Source organism: Cryptomeria japonica, chromosome 9 (assembly GCF_030272615.1).
Source record: "Cryptomeria japonica chromosome 9, Sugi_1.0, whole genome shotgun sequence".
Lineage (NCBI taxonomy): Eukaryota > Viridiplantae > Streptophyta > Pinopsida > Cupressales > Cupressaceae > Cryptomeria > Cryptomeria japonica.
This window is the reverse complement of record NC_081413.1, coordinates 460,463,922-460,484,967: the sequence shown is the minus strand read 5'-3', so window position 1 is coordinate 460,484,967 and position 21,046 is coordinate 460,463,922. Positions and strand designations below refer to the sequence as shown.

Below are 21,046 nucleotides of genomic sequence, written 5' to 3'. Positions count from 1 at the left end.
TGTCTGAAGATGAGAACATTGAAAGCTACATGCAATGAGTGAATGAGGTAGTCAATGCAATTAGAGGTATTGGTGGAACAATAGAAGAAAGTGAAGTTATAGGAAAATTAATGAGAACACTATCTAAAAGCTATAAGCCTAAGAAGTTTTCCATTGATTAAAGTCATGATATGGATAAATATACCTTGGAACAACTCTATGGATCACTCTCTACATTTGAGATTATAGAACTTAGTGAGCAATGCAATGAGAAGAAGGAAGTGGCATTTAAAGTTACCAATAAGATTGAGGATGAACTTGAATCAAGGAATGTCAATGACATGGATGAAATGGAAGCAAACTTTGTGAGAAGACTAAAGAAAGGATCTAGGAAATACAAAGTTAAGTTTCCCTTTAAATGTTTTAATTGTGGAAGAATTGGTCAATATGCTTCTAGATGTACTTTCAATGAGGATAACTATAAGAGGTTAGATGATGATAACAAGGGAAAAAAGCATTAAAGGAGAGATAACAGAAACAAAAAGGTAGATGAAAGAGATAAGTCTAAAAGGAGCTATTGTTCAATGGAGAGATGGTGGCCCTACTTATGGTACTACTATGTATACCTTTATTAAGAAATTACAATTTGTGAAATTTTATCTTAAAAGATGGAATAGGTTGTGTTATGGTAATCTTCATGCTATGAAGCGGAATGTCCAGGCATGCCTTGATGCTATCACTCGCCAAATTCAGGATTTTGATTTCTTAGATGCTTTAGTTAGAGCTAAATCCTAGGTTGTGTGGGATTTAAAAGAGTAGGAACTTCATGAGGAGATTTTTTGGAAGCAAAAGCCTTGAATAGATTGGCTTAAGGAAGGTGATAGGAACATTGCTTTTTTCATAATTTTGTGTAGGCTCGTCGGAATAGGAGTTATATTACCTCTTTTGTTAACTCATAAGGAACTTGGTTGTCCTCTCTGCAGGCTTTGTCTTGGGAGGCTTTGCAGTACTATTCTACTCTCTTTACTGAGGACTCACTGCCTACTGAAGTTGAGGAGAATATGATCTTGGCATGTATCCCCTCATTAATTACCAATGAGATGAATTAATCCCTCATACATCCAATCTCTTTTTCTGAATTGGAAGAGGTTCTTTTTGGAATGCATAAGGGCAAGGCTTCAGGCCCAAATGGGTTTCCCATTGAATTTTTTCAGGAATTTTGGGATGTTAGTAATTTGAATTTGTTGGAGCTGGCAAACAAATGTTTTGCACTTTGAATTCTACTTTTCTTGTTCTCGTCCCTAAGAAGGAAGGTGCTAATAAATTGGATTTCTTCAAGCTTATTTCTCTTTGTAATGTGGTGTACAAAATTATTACTAAACTAATCATAGAGAGGCTCAAATTTTGCCTTCCTTCTTTGATCTCAGAGGAGTAGGGGGGATTTGTGGCAGGCAGATATTTTGGATAGGGTGGTGGTTGCCTCTGAGGCAATTCACTTGATGGTGACTTCCAAGGAGAAATCTATGTTCATCAAATTGGATATGGCTAAAGCTTATGATAGAGTTAAGTGGTGCTTCTTGCATAAAATTCTCTTAGCATTTGGCTTCAATCCAGAATGGGCTAGTTGGACGATGAGGTATGTTATGTCTGCTTCCTTCTTTATTATTATTAATGGTGAGCCATCTAAGTTATTTGGAGCTTCCAGGGGTCTTTGTCAAGGGGATCCTTTGTCCCCCTATTTTTTTAGTATTATGGCTGAGGGCTTGGGTAGATTTATTAAGTCTCAGGTTTCTCGTGGTTTGATTCAGGGTTGGAGTTGATGCCATGGGTTGCCTAATCTTTCTCATCTCTAGTTTTTGGATGATACTACTCTTATGGGGGTTGCTTGTCTTCAGGAGGCCAAATCTTTCGTGTGGGGTCTGGACATATATTTGGCTACTTCATGTCAGAAAATCAATGAGCACAAATCTTCTATCCTTTTTTTCAATACTCCAGACCGTATTTAGAGGAGGATTGCTAATATAAGTTTAATATTGTCTCTCTTCCCTTTCTCTGCTTGGGTATTCATCTTGTTGTGGGTAGGAATCTTTGTCCTTTATGGCAGGACTTGCTTGATAGGCTACGTCAAAAAGTTAATCACTAGACACATCGATGGTTGTCTATAGTTGCTAGGGTGACTCTTCTTCAATCAATGATTTAGGCTCTCCCTATTTACAGGAGTTTTGTTCAGACGGCTCCTATGTATATCCTAAAAGAATTTGATGCTCTCTCACGTCAATTTCTTTGGAGTGGTAATTTTTAGGCCTCTAAGTGGAGCTTAGTTAAGTGGGAGTCTGTGTGTTGGCCAAAAAAGGAGGGGGACTTGGTCTCTATTCTACTATCTTGAATGGGCAAGCTCTTGCTACCTAACTATATTAGTGTTGGTGTACCAATCAGCATCAGGTTTGGGCTCAGATTCTCACGCACAAGTATCTTAATGGTGTTAACTCCTTGGATTTTCTGTGTTATCATTTCGAGGGTAGGGGCTCCATGATTTGGCACACTCTGAAGACTGGGACTCAATTGGTTAAGAGTGGATTTTTTGGATTGTAATAAGGCCTCTGAGGCACTATTTTGGCTCAATTTTGGGGATGGTAACTTGCCTATCCTTTCTGTGTACCCTCACCTCCAACCCCTCTGCAAGAGTTTTACCATTGCTGGTTGGGACAATGTGGAGCACTTTAAGATTGCTCAAAATTTTGGGCAAGCTATTGGTTATAGATGGAAGGCTTCATGTGAATGGCCACTAGTTGGATCAAAGGATTGGAAAGAGATAACTCAAATTCTTGCTTGTTGTGAGTCCAGTTCTTTGTCGGGGCAGGATGTTTTAGCTTGGGGTTGTGAGTCTTCGAGTAAGTATTCGATTTATGCAGGGTATTTGGAGCTTGATAGACAGTTGTTTGGTGGCATAGAGGTGCCTTGGTGGAAATAGGTGTGGAACAATTTTTTTTGGCCCAAATGCAACTTTTTCATGTGGTTGGTGGTTAAAAATCATTGTCTTACTTGGGATAATTTGTGTAAGTGTGGCTTCCAAGAACCCTCACAGTGTGTTTTGTGTCGAAATAGTGAGGAGTGTCTTTCTCATCTTTTCTTCCAATGCCCCTTCTCCAAGAAGATCTAGTACTTATGGTGGGAAGTTTTGAAATAGGCATGTTGGCATGTTTCCTCATTGGATGAATTTTGGGCTATTTGGGGTAAGACCCCTGTTAGGACTCCTTTCCTTCAAGTTGTCTGGGCTCTTGGCCCCACCTTTATCATCTGGCATCTTTAATTGGAGAGGAATCAAAGAATTTTTCATGATGCTGGAATGGTTTTTCAACTTTTGTGGTGGAAAGTAATTCATTCTCTTGGTGAGACTATCTCAGCTAAAAGTGACTTGGCTGGAGATGTGGATCCTAGAGAGGTTGATATTTGTAATCGCCTCAATTTTCCTCCTTAGGGAGGTGTTCTGATGAGGGTTGGTCAGGTCATGCACAACATATACAGACAAGCTTTGCAAAAGATAAATCGGGAGGGTCACTAGACCCCTCCTCCTGATAAAGTTTTACAAATTATCACTAATGGTTCATCTCATGGGAATCCTGGTCATGTTGGTATTGGTGGAGTTGGATGCGACAGCTATGGAGATGTTCAGATTATTTTTCAGTTTATAAGGGTCGTCATACTAATAACTTCATTGAGGCTCTAGCCATTTTATATATTGTGGAACATAGTTGTATTCTGGGTTGGAATGGGGTAATTTGTGAATCGGATTCTCAGGTGATGGTGACTTTGTTGAATAGCCAACGACTTGATGATGTTGGATGGCAATTAGCTTTGGTTATTAGACAGATTCTTCGGTTGTGTAGTTCTTTGGAATTTGTTTATTTTCATCATATTCCTAGGGAATGGAGTGGAGTTGCAGATTGTTTGGCCAAATGGGCTTTTGACCATCTACAAGGCTGGAATATTTTGGACATGGGACAATTAGCTCCAGATTTGTCACATTTGTTGGACCGCTTAGTAGAAGATGATATCATCGTGTAATGTTGTGTCCTTGTTGGGCATTTGGCCCTTCTTGCTTTGTACCTTCTTTATGTTTTAATAGATTTTTAACCCTCTTTAAGTTTAAAAATAATAATAAAAAAATAGAAATAAAAATAATTATAACTTGAAATAAAGATTGTATAGGTTGCATATATAACAAACATTTTACATATGTTGTGATTCAAAAATGTGAATAACAAAAAAAAAAAAAAAAAAAAAAAGAAACAAGTTTTCTAATATATTATGAAGATTCTTGAAAAAAATATTTTATAATTTTTAATATTAAATCAATATCCCCTCTCGATTCTTTCCATCTCTTTTTAAGGAGTTCGAAGAATTATAGACAACAATGTAAATTAAAAACATTCTATGTAGTATCACTAAAAACTATCTAGATTGTACTTTAGAATAGTTGAGAACCTCTGATGGGCTGCCGCTAAACTGGCTCCAACACAAATTTGTCAAAAATTACAGATCATTGATCGTGATTAGTAGAATTAGTTGTGACCTTGATTTTTTGAAAATTTTCAAAAAAGTCAATAACATAAGTTTTATTAATATGAAAGTCATAATAATTTGAAAGAATGATTTAATTGACTAAAGGTTTTGGATTCTCAAAATCAATTCTCTCAGCCTTGATTTTGCCTAGCTGTAGGCTTGTTCGGGCCACTCTGCAGCCAAGAGGTTTTATGGGAGAGGGCTCACCATGTCTTAAGCAATGAGTTTCCTTTCAAGATGCAAGCTCCACGTTGCTGGATTACCCCTACTGATTCCCCTCGTTTATGCCATTATCATGACCGTAAACTAACACTTATTTTCTCTCAAAACTATTCAAAATTGTAATCTCCCTATCACCTCATACACAAAAATATAAATATTTAGCCTATTTTAACCAGGGAAAAGAAAAACCGTGTTTTAATGAAATGCAATCCATCTAAAGGGCAAAGACGTTAAGTTAATATGATGTAGATTTATTCCACACAAAGATTGGTGATGTAGAATAAACTTTTATGGAAGAAAGTTCTCTTCTACATGTAGACAGTTCTGTTGGCTACAGGTGAGTTGTCAAGTAGCAGTCAATCTTGACTCGTGGAATCAACAATACCCACCATCGACATCATCGTGTACTAACAAAAATGATGGCATGGCAGCACAGTGAAGACCGTATTGACAACGATTACAAATGACAAATTTAGAGTTCACCAAGTACTGCTTAAACCTATCACTTCAGATGATTCGCCCATGGAAAGCAAGTCGAAATTGACATGTCTATTCTGATTCAAAATGACTGTATGGATCGCGTTTTACATCGTCGATTTTGCAATTAACGACTGCGATTGACTAACCTATCGCTAACACACTGTATGAAAAGTCCGTTTTGAAACCAAAATAGACACATCCTTCCAAATCAACCCCAGCCAAATAACACAAACAAACTAATTTTAAGTACCAAAAGATTTGTCATGATTCAAACTTGGTACTTATCTAATTCCAAGGTAGCAACTTACCAATTCCTCTGTCACCTTATTCGCATCCGCAAATGCTAAAATTTTCCCCTATTTTAAATAGGCAAAAAATTGCTTAGTATGTGCTGGTTAAGAGCGGCCGGCCAAATCATTAAGTGAACTAACACACTGTGGCTAGGAGCCAATCTCTAAAATCAGAGACTTTCTAAAGGAGGAGATACTTCCAAAAGACTTACAGATTCTGTGGAGAGTGCGGAGGAGCTTATGTCACCTAGAAGAGAATCTCTTGTTTCTCTAGTTACATAGGGCAACAGTTATCTCTACGACTGAAAGATTCGATATGGGATTTACGACCCAAATACAATACTCTCATAGGACTTCCAATCCTTGTAACAAGAACCATGGGGGTAAGACGAGTTAGTATGGTACAAAATATAAGGAATTCAAAGCTCCTCTCACGAGGTATTACCAAGAAATTTGTATTTTCTTGTGATAGTGGAGCCAGTTGTAGCAAGACATGAGGTGGTAGAGATTAGTAGCATAGTTCTTCTCACACAAACCATCAAAATGGACCATAGTACAAGAAGTAATAGAGTACCTTTAAGGATGGGGATGCAGACTAGAACAAAATGTGAAGAGTGGAAGTCGAAATAGCATGGTTGACGATAAGGGGGTACAAGGAGATTTATTCATAGTTCAGAAGAATGTTTCAATTGCGCACATGAATACCTATGATGGAACAGAATTTCAATTAATTGTAATGTTTTAGACCTGTTTTAATCATAATTAACCTATTCTAATGTACTTGTGACTTAAACTAAATTGATTAGGAGACAATTCTATCTTAACATGTATCAAACCAGTGATATTTCATTAATTTATTAATGAGTAACTTGCTCATCTATCATACATCCATAATTCTTAATGCAAGTGTCAAACTTTGTTACTACTTCAGTTTTAAGGAAGAAGAGGATGTGAATGTTACCCAAGCGCTTAAATACCAAATACAATAGGTCCCCACAAAGTTTACAGATCCAAGCCCTTACCCTATATTGAGACCCTATCCCTCAAGGTTCTCGAGACGCTGATCCCCACCTTGTCTTGGGAATCACCCTATTGTCTAGATTTAGACTGCCCCTTTTGGAAACAACTCGATCCAATCTTCTTAAATATTGACAGTAATAACATAATTTAGATTGTAAGTATACTAACTTCTTATGTATTATAAATATATATGAAATTAAATATGACTGTCATACATATTGCAGTCTATATTAATATTACTACTAAATTCTACATAACAACATTATAAGGCTTCATATATTAAGCATACATATTCAACACATCCCCATGCATACCACCAAAAACAAAGATGCTACTAAGTACTAATTGTAACTTAAAAACAGTTCTGATCTGATCCAATCCATGGAGATGTTATTGGTTGCTTTTGATTCCTTTCCTTTATATCTCTCAATATGAGGGAGAAGTCACCACTCTTCATCATATATGTCCTTTGGCAAGAGACACACCCGTCGAGAGAGTGCAACTCTTCATTATTTCTTCATTATTTCTGCTCTTTGAAAGGGACACAACCTTTCAAAATCAGATCTGCACTTTTTATTTAAATCAGGTCTGCACTTCTCATTCCCCAAATTCTCCCCCTTCTCAAATGAGGTTCTCTTCTCCCTTTTATAAATTATGTTTGAGGGAGACAAAATTTTCCTTCCATGTCTTTTGACCATTCATTAACTTAATTAAATTTTAATTATATTTAACTACATTCTTTTATATTTTCATTTAATTTTATATTTATTCTTTTTTATTTTAATTTTATTATTATTATTTATTCTTAAATTATATATCAAAGTAGGGATATTATATTAACAAATATTGATCTCTCCTGAACTGGATTTAGCATGGTCTCTTACTTAAATAGTCTTCAAGAATAATAGCATCTAATGGTGAGCAATTTATGACAATTCATGGCAAGTGTGAGTTTTATGGTTAGTCATGTTTTGTGTTAAAGAAGTATTAAAATGTTGTCTCTGATTTATGATGATACTAATAATTTTGTATCTTCTTAGATGGTGAGAGTGAGTATAGCATTCCCTGCCAAAACATTAAACTACTCTACCCACTCAGTTGCAATGAGGGAGAAGAAATAAAGAAGGAAAAAATGCCAGTAATTGATTTAGAAACGATCAGTATTTAGCAAAGATACTATGAGTTCCGTTCTCATAAGACATGAACATAAAGCATATCTCATATTGCCTTAGAAAACTAGAGCATTAAATTATCATCAAAAGTCCGACATCAGAAGTCCGGCATAGTTTCTTTCCTTCAAAACATCTGCTGCTGTAAATACATGATAGGAAGGACTCAAACCTCCTCAATGAAATAACATATGAAGAGTCCATGCATGATATCTATTTTTGATGTGAAATTCCTATAAATCCATCTGTAGTTCTCAGTTCACAGGGATTTGAACCTGAGTATTCTTCTTGAAACTGTCATGTTTATGTTGGTCAAGCAAGCCAACTGACCAAATTTGATGTGCCTTATTGCCAAAAGAAAATGAACATTTAATTCTAAGCAACGGTACAGTGTAGGTTACATTCTCTAAATGATCTGCACTAAATTCAGGAGGGAAAGGATTCAACCTCCAAGCTATTATTAAACTATCACTCTGTCTTTTCTAATAGACCGCACTATTTCCCTTCCACCACATCGTCCTTTATTAGTAACTTCATTGTATCAAAAACCTTTAAATGCAAACCATACATACACTTGGAAATAAAAGATTGAGATATTGCAACAAAAATAACCATGAGACTAAAGCACAAATGTTCAAAATCCATATCTAGACCACTTATAGCTCTAGATGAAAACCCGATCTGCACAAACCCGGCAAGAAAATTAAAAAAAAATTGCCCTTAGCCTAAGTATAATATAGCTATAAACCTTAGTGCTACAAGTCAAATGAAGCACTGATGAAAGAATTGAGATCCTGAATGTTTAACAAGAAAATGTTCCTATATAAGAAAATCCAATCTCTTGATGAATTAGTAGCCACCCATTGCCTTTGATCCTTGTTCCTCCATGCGAAGACTCGTATTTATGATTTCTTTGGGACATTTAGCCGCTGACGGAAGTCTTCAGCCATGAGGGGAAGGCCTTCACGTAGAGTGACCTGAAAGTAAAATACCCCGTCAGAAGCTTTAAACCAAATTTTAAAAATTATTTTTAAAAGAACATATGAGGAGAACAAGAACGTGAACCTTGGGTTCCCATCCTAGAAGTGTTTTTGCCTTTGTTATGTCAGGCTTCCTCTTTCTAGGATCATCAGGAGTGTTTTCAGTCATCTTTATACGAGCAGAAGGCTCTATAAGCTGCCAAATAGAAATAACAAGAAAAAATTCTTTCAGAGGACGGCATCATACAAATGTTGTTCTATCCAGGTGCCTTCTAGTGAAATTGAGATGTACTCAAAAGAATACTATATCGGTCTATAAAATATGACTTCATTCAAGCATGCTACAATTTTTAGTTACAACTCTGCTTGAAATTGAAACCCAGCAGACACGTGAACTGTGACAAATCAATCATTACTAGTGAGGATGTACAATAATTAATTTGAGGAAAAGAAAGACACCTCCTTCACGGTTTCAGCAAGTTCCAACATTGTGAATTCCCCTGGTTTAATACAAAATTTACACATCAAGGCAAGCAGAGAAGAATTCAACCAATCATATTAATTATGTAAGCATCATAAAAATTGGCATAACCAAGACGAAACAAGAACCTGGATTCCCAATATTAATCGGTCCAGTATTAGCCCCTTCCATAAGCCTAATAAGCCCATCAACCTGTAAATTCAAATTTATTGATTAATGCCAAATTATCAATCACAACAAAGTTAGCAATGTTTTTACAAGACTGTTGAAAGAAAATTGCTCAACTTTCTATTCTCGGCATTAAACTGCAATCATTGTTTCAAGATTTAAGAGAGTCACAAGATCGGGGAACTATAGCATCATCTTATAAAAGTCTAGTTTCCAACAAAATTCACCAACTACCAGCCAACAGAAACTACGAATACCATGTCTGAAACATAGCAAAAACTGCGAGTCTGAGTTCCAGGAGCTTGCACTGTCAGTTCTTCACCTCTGCAAATACAAAAGAAATTGAAGGCATAAGCAGAGACAATTAAAAAAAGCAATCAATAACCCACTCACGACAACATAATAAGATAAAGAATCGGATATAAATATCTCAAGCTTGGACAGATAAAAAAAAAAAATCATTATCCTTTATACACAAACAAAATATTTTCTCAACGAGTGACAGGTGAGATCAAAACCTAATTACCAACGCAGTCCATATCAAATTTATTACTGGTTCTCACTCCTTGAGAAGGAATAGACTCCACAAATAAATCATTTCAACAATTGAGCATTCAATAATTGGCATCCAATAGGTATGATAATAGAGAAAAAAAGGCATTTGTCCCATGGCTGTCAATAAAGTTTAATGCTGATAACAGTTGCTTATCTACATAGGCAAAGATTTCTTACAAAAAAAAAAATTCTTCTCTTGCATAAGGAAATTTTACATGTTTTTGAACTTTCACCTTTGAATTATAATATATATAGATCAATGAACAATTTTCACCAAAGCTAACAGGAAAAAAACACCATATACAATCTCAGGAGAATTCAGTCAATTTGTAAGAAGTTAGTGTAGAAAACTTAAGTTAGCACTGTTGCAATAATTGTGATCAGGCCAAAATGTGCTTTGGCTAAATTGATGGCACAAAAGCAACAGTGCACTAAAAATCAATCAGCTTGCCCCAAAATAAATTTGTACTAAAACAATAAAATACCTCAGTGCTTGGGCAATGAAATTGCTAACAACACGTCCATCATCAATGTTCATGCGTGGACCATATGTATTGAATATTCGAGCAATGCGGATCTCTAAACCACAAACAAGAAAATATATATTTTTAAATGAACAGAAATAAATGATCTTGGGTTGCATTGGCAACATAAACCAAAAGAATCTTTAAAATGTAGAAAGTGAAAGTGATAGCATTGAAGCAGACCTAAACCATGCTGCCTATGATAGTCAAACATCAAAGTTTCTGCAACACGCTTTCCTTCATCATAGCAACTTCTTACTCCTGTCCAAACCAAAATATATTTAGCAAAGATTGAGAACTCAATATGGAAATATGTCTTGAAATCCATCTGTGCAAGCAGTGCTTACCAATTGGGTTAACATTACCCCAATATTCCTCCTTTTGTGGATGCTCAAGAGGATCGCCGTAGACTTCAGAAGTTGAGGTCAACAGAATTCTGCAGATAGAATCCTATTAGTTTTTAACAATCAGCTAGTGTTAAGGATCTGTATCTACAACTTGTAAACTGATATTCCACAAAAGCTAACTATCAGGGTATATATTAACTAGCCTTGCTCCAACTCGCTTGGCAAGTCCCAGCATATTCAATGTGCCAATCACATTAGTCTTTATTGTCTGTGATCAAGCAAGTCCAATATGCACAGAGCAAATTCATCAGTTACATCAGACAAACATAAATGAGGGTAAATCTTGTTAATTCTTGCTGATGCAATTTAATTGGTCAAACTGTCTAAAGGACTAAAATTAAATGTAGGGAGCTATCCCACTTAAATCTTACAAGACTCAATCAGCACAATGCAGTAGCCAAGCGTGGAGCAGAATACTTATACTATGACTAAAAAATATTACAATTAAAGAAAAAGCCATTCTAACCAAACCCACTGGCCCATAATTGTCATAGAATGGTGAATATATGTAATCTTCAAAAGCTACTTATGTCCCAATTATCCAGAGTTGCTGTAGGAAGAAACTGATGATAGAGAATCAACTAAGATACTGTCAAAGCTGACTGTACCTAACAGCATTCATGATTTAGAATTTCACATAACCAGAAGATTCTTCTATAACGTTAATAGAAATGGTTATAGGAAGGGTCCAGGACAGTTCAAGAGGGTAAGATTTCACCCCAGGTCAACTTGGTCTCCCTAGAATGATGATATCATGAAGTTCGCCTTTCATGGTTCCTCAATGTGTGATCTAAGACAATAAGATGCTGAGGGACCTTCAAAACTAATAGTAGCTACAAATGCAAATGAATTTAGAATTTTATTATTTTAGGGTATCAATATCAATAATTTAGCAGAGGCAGACAGTCTTATGCAAGACTCAAGTAATTTGGATGCAAGAGGATTGTTATTAAGGGAACTTGAGGATAATTCTAAATAAGATGAATGATATTATTGATGGCAGGATAATAAAAATTTGAACCATAGAAATAGTGCAGCCTAAATTCCTTGAGGCACATTGCATCTTTAAAAATTTACTCACATAAACATGAGACAACTAAGGTGGTAGACCTAATAACTAATTTAAGACATTAGATATTAGGGGCCAAGATGATTTGTTTAGAGATGACTAAATAAGAATGCACAATGAAGTAGATATGATTTTGTAGTTAACCTATCAAGAAATTTTAAGATACCTTTACGGTTTTACCCAAATCAGATCATTCTGGAACTCCTATGAGACCTTTCTATGATAGTATGATTAAAGATCAGGGTTTAGCAATTACAGATAATCATGAATTCAGAGATGCTGCTAAAGATCAAATAAGATGTGGGGCAATTGAGGTAAATTTGGTCATTAATCATAATGCGTCATAGTTCAAAAGTTGATTGCATTTTGCTAAGGTGGAGCAGTTCTTTTGCATACAAATTATATGGTGTGCATGAATACTACAAAATCAAAAAGGAAGCAGTACTTATTTACACATTAAAGTAGGATCATAAAGAAAAAATAGTAAGGCAATAAATGATCACAAACACAAAAATTTAATTAGACAAATGGAGATAGAAGAGTTTTCAGGAAAAAGAAAATATCTATATAGAATAGTGGTAATGCTTAATCTTGGTAATGCTTAATCTGGATAATGCAGGATGAAGAAGAATGTATATGGTAACTGCATCTTGAATAGTCATGAAACTCCAGATGTTATGGCAGTTTTGACTAGGACAAAAGAGACTGGATAAAAACCATTAAGAACCTTTTCTCAATTAGCCCAGTTAGAAGCCAACTTGAATGACAGATAAGGTAGCCCTGAACCCAAAGCAATATTTTCTTGGGCAAGAAATTTAGCACACAATTGAACAAATTTAATAGGACCTGAGCAAACTAAAATCCACATCAATGAAGAAAACTAAATAAATAATTGCAGTGCCAAATAATAATTATTGAACTGGAACACCTTTCATATTCTCAGTGATGCAATTGTGAGCTGACCGAAGTTCTGGATTCTAGCATCTATGGTAGAAGTGTACTTTGTAGAAAAAGCCCACAGGATGTTCAGCAATGTATGTCTTAAATGATAATTGATAAATTTTTGCAAGTGGCTTTTTTAATGTACCGCATATTTTTCTTCAGATAATTGCAACAAAGTGATATATTTAACTGGTCAAAAGAGCTCAAGGAATATATAGTTAAAAGAACCATTGCCTGTGTTCTAAGCAATTAAATTCGAAGTGTATATTATTAAAAAACCTTGCAAAAACCCATAACACATACCTTCACAGGATTGTATTTGTAGAAGATAGGAGATGCTGGACAAGCTAAATGATATATCTGATCCACCTCTACCAACAAGGTCTCGGTTACATCTGTTAAATACAAAGCATTATCAACAGTAGAAATGCCATCTGAGCTGTATGGAACCAAGGGCTTCTAACTTCTAGCTCATTATCAGTAGTACCAATGTACTGGAAATACATCATGACATATCCAGCTAAATCTAGGCCTATATCTAGCACCAAAATAAAAGAAAAAGGAAATCACGGAATAACTTGAACGCTCAAAAACAGACGATATCATTTCCATGATCTAAAATTAGAAACCAATAACTGGCATGCAAATCACTAAGAAATTATGAGATGTCTCTTGACGTAAATATAGCGTGTCATAGTGTAACAAAAATTCCTCTCTTATGAAAATTTTTTAAATCTCATGACTTTTGTTTCAGAAAAATAGAAACAAGTATACACTAACAAATTGCAGGATTGCACTTTGCTTTCTCATATGTCAGATAAACATAACTTAGAACATTTAAGAGTAAATCCTTAATAAGCCTATAATTGCTAAACAAGTTTATGAATACAGTGGTAAAAACTACATCTATAGCAGTTAAAGCAGCTCTATGGGCCAAGGCTAGGAAAATTTCCAGCTAGCATCCAAATCCTATTGCATCAGAACTCCTTGTACTTTCTTTAATAACTATCAAAGGATAATTACAAACCAAAAGCTAAAAGAGCAAATTGTTCAATGGTGATTGCAAATCAAAACAAACAGTAATATTTCCTTAATTTCAGTGTTCCACGGGGACGCGTCCCCCCCCTTTTTGGGCGCATCCCCCTGTCAGAGACGTCTCGGGGACGGGGGGACGGGGACGCGACGTCCCTCGCTGTCCCGCCACCGCCACCCAAACGCCGCCGGGACGTGGAGACGTCCCCGCGTCTCCGCGTCTCCCAGGGAGACGTCGAGACGTCTGGGCGTCTCTGTGGGAGACACCTGGGCATCTCCCCGTCCCTCAAGAGACGTCCAGGCGTCTCTCGAGGGACGGGGAGACGCCCAGGCGTCTCCCGCGTTCCCACGCGAAAAAAGGCACTTTTTTAAGTTTTTTTTAAAACATGTGCCTTTTGGGGGGGGTTAAGGGGTAACCCTAATTGGACGTGAGCCCCACCCTACCCCCCAAAACAACACAAAAGCATGTTTATTTTGGATTTCACTCTCATTTTGGAAAACTGATTTTTTTTCCAGCAACTTGAAGAGGAGGAAATACTTGAAGAAGATTGATTGAAGGGGTGAGAAAAGTGACTGCAAGCGTGATAGGAGCTAGAAGAAACAAGAAGAAGAGGAAGAAGAAGATTCTTCTACATTTTGGAGAGATTTTTCAAGCACAAGGTAGGGTTTTTCAACTTCTTGTTTTTTTTTTGTTTTACTTTCTTATTTTCATTGTTCTATGTCATTTTTGGTTTTTTTTTCCCTATTCATCTCAAGACTCAAAATGAGATTTGATGTTGAATCTTGAGAGCAAAATGATGCCCTCAAGATTCAACATCAAAACATTTTGAGATGAATAGGAAAAAAATTTAAAAATATATTGTTAAACAAGGCTGATTTTATTTTTATTTTTATTTTGTGAAATGCAGTGTCAATTTCACAATGAGCTCCCAAGGCACGAGTGAAGATGACATGGAAATCCATATAGATAATACCAATACTTCCAACAACTTTTATGTAGAATGACATGTATGTCAACTGCAAAAGTTTGAAATGCAGAACTTTAGAAGATATTTGCAACCTATTTTATCTTTGTTCAACCAGTTAAAGGCATAGATGATGTGCCCTCATCTCGATGTACAGTAAGCTGGGTCACACTCTAAATGTATGTACCACAGGTGTAGGCAGCTTCGCAGGTTTGGGTTTACCATTGAGCTTGGTCATAAGATCAAAACCTAGGAGCAAAACTGGTGTCTCACACAGTAATGACCTTAAAAGCTACCCACCTTAAATAGATATGCCCCAAAGTGTAGCTCCAACCTAATCTAAAATCATTGTAAATGGACAACAGACTAATGAACAAAATATACAAAACCTCATATCATGAAGATTGAGTATCACATTAATAAATCTCTGAATATTAAGGTTTATAAGAACACAAGCTGAACCATTTATATTTATCTAAAAGAGTCAATTATCAAATTTCACTTATACTTCTGTCTTCATCTGTGGTCATCCTCAGTGTTGTTTATCACTTTAAATAGATATGCCCCAAAGTGCAGCTCCAACCTAATCTAAGATCATTTTAAATGTACAAGAAACTAACGAACAAAATATACAAAATATTCGTGAATCTCTGAATAGCATTAAAATTTATCAAGACCAAGACCACAAGCTGACCCATTCATATTTTTCTAAAAGAATCAAATAATCAAATTTCAACTTCTATCTTCATCTGTGGTCGTCCTCAGATGTTGTCCTGCTGAAGAGAATTTACTTGCTGTCAAGAAATAATCCTGGTTGGGTCGTCGAGACTAGAATAGCTAAGTAATTTATTGGCCAGGCTTCTGTTTTATAGTAGAAACTAATTTATGTGGAAACCTATACTGCTCTACTGAAGTTTATGCTCCAATGGAAATGCTCTACAACACTCCAATGATGTAATCGAGTAGAATATGACATGATAGACCTGATCCATCCCTCACCCATTGGTTGAGAAAGAGTGTAAATAAAGTGGTACATGAGGATGAAAACCTGAATTTTTTCCAGGCTTCCACATCCCTGTCACATTTTTGGGATGCAGGGATGCCTTGGAAACATCCCCAGAGCCATTCCCAAGCCTCTAGCCAGACCAGAAACATTTTGGAAACACCCAGGAGGCAAGCCAAGAAAGCTGATGACATCCAGGGAAATCTCTGACAACCCTCAACCATCTCAGCGATGGGGGGCAAGGTAGTGTAGTTTAAAAAAAAAATATAGAAGGGGTGGAGGCAAGGCCATTGAAACAAAAGAAAATTTCTTACTATTTTTGTTCTCTTCTCTTTTTCTTTTTTTTAATGTACGGTAGTGAGAATTTGTTTCTAAACCTGTGAAGTGTTGAAATATTGTCACTACCCTGTTTGAATGGTTCAATTCCTGGAACAGATCAAACCCTCAAACATGGGACAATCAGGGAAATATATCTGTAGAACAATAGAAAAGGATCTCATCTTTTCTGCATTGCAATTCTGTGAAGTGTAGCAATCTGTTTTGCCTGAAGATGGGCAAAACTGTGCCTGTAGATTAATGCATTCCAATTAAGGTCCAGAAATACGCCAAGCAAAGACTGAATCCAGAAGTTTGTCAAAGAGAATCTGAACGACAATAAAAAGTAAAAAACTGAAGGTCACTTTCGAAACATAAAAGCAGGGACAGACTCATCATTGCTGGATTCATTTCCTTTATCAGCACAAATTCTCTTCCCATCAACCAGTGAAGATTGCATTTGAAATTTTGTTAATTGTATTGTCAATTATCATGTGAATACCCAGTTCAACTCATGTAATGTGGTTCTATAATGAATATAATGACTGCCTTGCAATATGAATGATTTAAAAATTAGATTTTCTACAATTTTTACATTGCCATCCCTTGAGGTCCCCTTAAAAAATACCTCCTGCCCCTGCCATCCTGGAAACGCATTCCTGGATTTCCTTCCATCCCCACCTTGGAAACACCATGGAACATAGCACAAACAAGCTTTGACCCCACCAGTTGCGGGCTGTCAGACCCTAAAGGTTGGATGTCATTTATGCTGTTGATTCCATATTCAATCTAAAAAGTGATTTCGATCTAGATAATTCATGTAGTATTAACTGGTCATCCATAATGAATAGCCATTTTCATGAATTCCAAGTGTCTGAAAGAACAGAAGAACCATCTGAGTAGAACAACTCTAATTGAAAAACAGTAACAACATTTGCATCACCCTTATAAAGGAGTATCCTGTTGAAATTGTATCAAAGCTTGGGAAAGGCTGAGGTCAGCCACATCTTGATCTAATAGCTTAAGTCATTAAATTTAGGTTTTCTTTGGAATTTTTTTACTGAACTCCAATTCAAAAAGCTAACGTCAGAAATGAAACAGACAAATACCGAATGCTTTCAAAATTTTAACTGGATGCTTGAGAATTGAGTTCAATCCCATCAAAAAACTAAAAACATACCATGACGGATGAGTTCAAAATTTGGGTGTCCTATCCATTTCCGGAGGTTATCTTTTGATCCAGTGAAAAAGTTATCAGCAACAATCACCTGCCCATTAGATATGGTGATAAAAAAAATTGTTAGTAAAACACAAATTGATTCCAAAAATAAAGAACAGCAATAAAATCATTATTATTTGGTAGATTCTATAAATACAAGTTTAATTTCAAGGAAGAAAGCCAGACTACTTCAAGCTTCAAAATGCAAACAATATTAGAGACCACAATAGGCATGTCCCACAATATCATCTAAGACAACAATGACAATATAATTGCTAAGGATGTGTAGAGCCATGTTTTCAGCACATGAGCTTTGTCCTGTATGTAGAAAAGTAAATAATTTAAGATTGAGAATTTAAAAAAAGACACCTCATTGTTTCCAGCTTCCATCAACCGATCTACCAAATGAGATCCAATGAATCCAGCTCCTCCAGTCACCAGAATTCGCAGCTTTGCCTGTCATCACGAGTCCAAAACTTACTCTTAGAATGTCCATAGACAAAAATAATTCAAACTTTAAACCAAGCCAACATTGACTTGTAATATACAATCATATATTTAATCTCATAGATGCATCATACATAGATTTTTCTCAAAGCATTTCATTGACTGATTGTTGTGCTTCTTCATAATAGCTCTGTTTACAGTGTACACGCAAATGAGAGTATGTGCTTACACACACATATATAAAAATCAAAGAGAATTTATGCAATTACAAAATTGGAATTGCTAGTTACACTCTCTTGGTCTTTATCATTGTTTATGAAATTAGAATTAATTATAATCTCTTGTTCTTCACCATTGTCAGCAAGCATGTTTTTATATATTGAACACTTATACATAGGGATTTACATATGTTAAGTACAGCATTGTAAAGATTACTCAACGGTGATGCTTGCATGAAGATTAAGAATGCAAACAATTATACATTTGATTTTATATATGTATTAAACAATTATTCCCTAAAGCAACACATGTAGTGATCCCTCATATGCCTATAATTCAAATAAAACTCATTTTCTAGAGACACAAATATGAGCATGTGCAAGCATAAGCATATGAAACAAGGTGAATTCCGCCAGCCCATAACAATTGAAAGAATTCGTAATCTCTAGATCTTCAATATTTTCTTGTTTTTAAATGTTTACTAATGGTAAACATTTATACAGGGATTTATGTAAATTGCTCACTCGCTTAGAAACATGGGTGTCAGGTGCAGGTCCACCCATGCCAGGATGTAGATGCTATTGCAAATCACAGTACAGGAGTAAATATATTAGGGTGCATCTATACTGTATACACATAGTCAACAGAAGCTGTGGGTACAGGGATGGGTTTCTCATCTCTATACAGGAGTTCCCTGGTCTCTGTGAATTGACTAACGTTATGTGAAAGTTAACGGCACTAAATTCTAATGCTTGCGTGATAATTAGGATAGTAGATCTATTGTCATTTCAAAAGCCAAATATCTTAATAAAAAAATTCAAATTTTGAAAATAAAAAATTAGCAGCTTACAGATTTTGTTCATGGAATTGAAGGTGTAAATCAAAAAAATAATGGAATGCATCACAGATTCACAATTCAAGAAGCATAAGACAAACTATTCCACGGAATAAGATGATTTGCTTCTTATTTTAATGGATTGCAACTCAAGAACACAATCCCAATAAACTATTACTCGTCATCCAACTTTAAGTTGTTTAAAGGTATTGATCATTCCAAACTTGAAAAGAACTAAACAACAATGTTAAGGAATTTCTGTGAATGTTTCACATATATTGTGAATATGTAATGCAATTTCAGTTTTCTGACTTAACAAGCACAATTTTTAGAACATGCTCCTCCCAATACACAACATAAAAGAAGATTTACCTTTAACTCAGGGTACACAAAACTGCAGGGAAATAGCCATTCGCACAACATAAATTCAAGAAAATAGCTTTCCAACTTCAAATTCTAGAGTACTATTGAATTTATTTGACAGAAAATCAGCACCTTCCGGTGATCTAAAGATTCTATATACATAATTGATTAAGCATTCCGGCTGCATTGCCAATGTAGTACACAACTGACAGAGATATTTCTAAATCTTATTCCTAATCAAGAGCAATTCCAAGTCTCAGGGCATACGTTCAATACAAAACTGTCATCATGTTAAAGAATTATTATAAAATGTTACCATAATTATCACATATTATCTAACAGACCCTTAATACAGAATAACATGATCTAGCCTCATAGCCATTCACCATAAACTGAACATGATATTAAATCCTAGATAAAGAAAACCTCAATCTGATCTACACACAAAAAAAATTTCTAACATGCAAACAAAATTCTTACCTGTGAGAATTTTGAATATCTTAAGGGAGAGGGCAATGGAGGAGGTCTATGCACCGTCTGAGAAGCATTTGTTTCATTTGCATTTGATGAATCAGCAGCCATAGCTACCTTCCCCTATATTGTACCTGAATTTTAAATAGGAAAATCATTACAGCTCATATTAGAACACTACAAATACAATAGAATCTCTTCACTACTATATGCCAAAACAGCAGGTTTATAAACATATCAACACTTCCACAGCAGAAAATTCGCAGCAAGTTGAACATTCTCATGGTTTCCTCAAAAAACCCCAAAACAGGCCAAATTAAACAGATTGATCTGAGTGAAATATGGTACAATTTATAGAGTGATCTGAATTGAAAATGGGTAAAAAGTTTACAGACTGGACAGACTAGAATATGGTTAGAATTTATGCATTCGTCAGACCAAAATATGGATAAAATCTATACTCTAATCTGACTAAAATGTGGGTAAACTTTACGAAACTGATCTAAGTTGAATATGTCATAAATAAGAGTAACCGTAAAACTCATCGACCCAATTTCAGCACAAGATCATTCTTTAAGATTAAATAACAACCATTCACTTGGCATGATATGAAAATTAACCTTAATGTAGTATTTGTGAATACAAATTGCCCACATCTATACATCCAACTTACCTAGATCTGCTATGATTTAGAAGTGCTGAGATTTATCTCAATAGAATTACGTAGATTTAACTTAACAAATTGAAGCAATGCAAATTCGACCTAAAACTATACCTGAAACTTTCATATAACGATCATCAAAAGAACAGAGTTTCAATTTAATGCATGGCGATTGCCCTAACAGATCCGAGGTACAATATGACAGACTGATTACTGGAACACTTAAAAAATATCTTTTATTTCAGAGTCTGTTACCTTCTAGTTGGGTGTTCTGCTTTCTGCTATTCCTGTTGCAGATCCGAAGAAGGTTCAGCTATTGTTGGAGAATTTGTTTGTATTTATCGTTGTAGTGAGATCTGGTGGATAATCATCCTCACTCGGTAACACGTCACCTCAATTGTTAGCTACCTAAATATAAGAGTTTTATATGCTTTATTTGAAGGGTTTATGGCCCCCAATGTACCTTCCAATTGTTCGATTGAATAGAATAGAATAGAAGGTTTTAGTTGAGAGAGTGGGTTTAATCATTTTAAATTTTTGTATGGTTGATTTTAATTTTTTATTATTTTTGATAATAGATTTACATTTTTTTTTAATAAATGAATAGAATGCGTAAAGGGTTTTTTATTAAAGTATATGTATATTCAGTCTAAATATCATTATAAGT

The 21,046-nt window shown here is 35.4% G+C and overlaps 1 protein-coding gene across 1 annotated transcript; it reads right to left on the bottom strand.

Annotated features, from left to right (window-relative positions):
* Nucleotides 1–8,297: 8,297 nt before the first annotated feature.
* LOC131071661 (UDP-glucuronic acid decarboxylase 6) lies at nucleotides 8,298–20,790 on the bottom strand. The gene is made up of 14 exons (XM_058007595.2): nucleotides 20,635–20,790; nucleotides 19,728–19,852; nucleotides 17,753–17,839; nucleotides 17,345–17,432; nucleotides 13,153–13,244; nucleotides 10,982–11,046; nucleotides 10,779–10,867; nucleotides 10,615–10,692; nucleotides 10,393–10,486; nucleotides 9,610–9,676; nucleotides 9,313–9,376; nucleotides 9,163–9,203; nucleotides 8,789–8,899; nucleotides 8,298–8,700 (listed from the first exon to the last, which is right to left on the bottom strand). The coding sequence occupies exons 2-14, from the start codon at nucleotides 19,827–19,829 to the stop codon at nucleotides 8,626–8,628; spliced, it is 1,053 nt and encodes a 350-aa protein (XP_057863578.2). The 5' UTR covers nucleotides 19,830–19,852; nucleotides 20,635–20,790; the 3' UTR covers nucleotides 8,298–8,625.
* Between the last annotated feature and the right edge of the window lie 256 nt (nucleotides 20,791–21,046).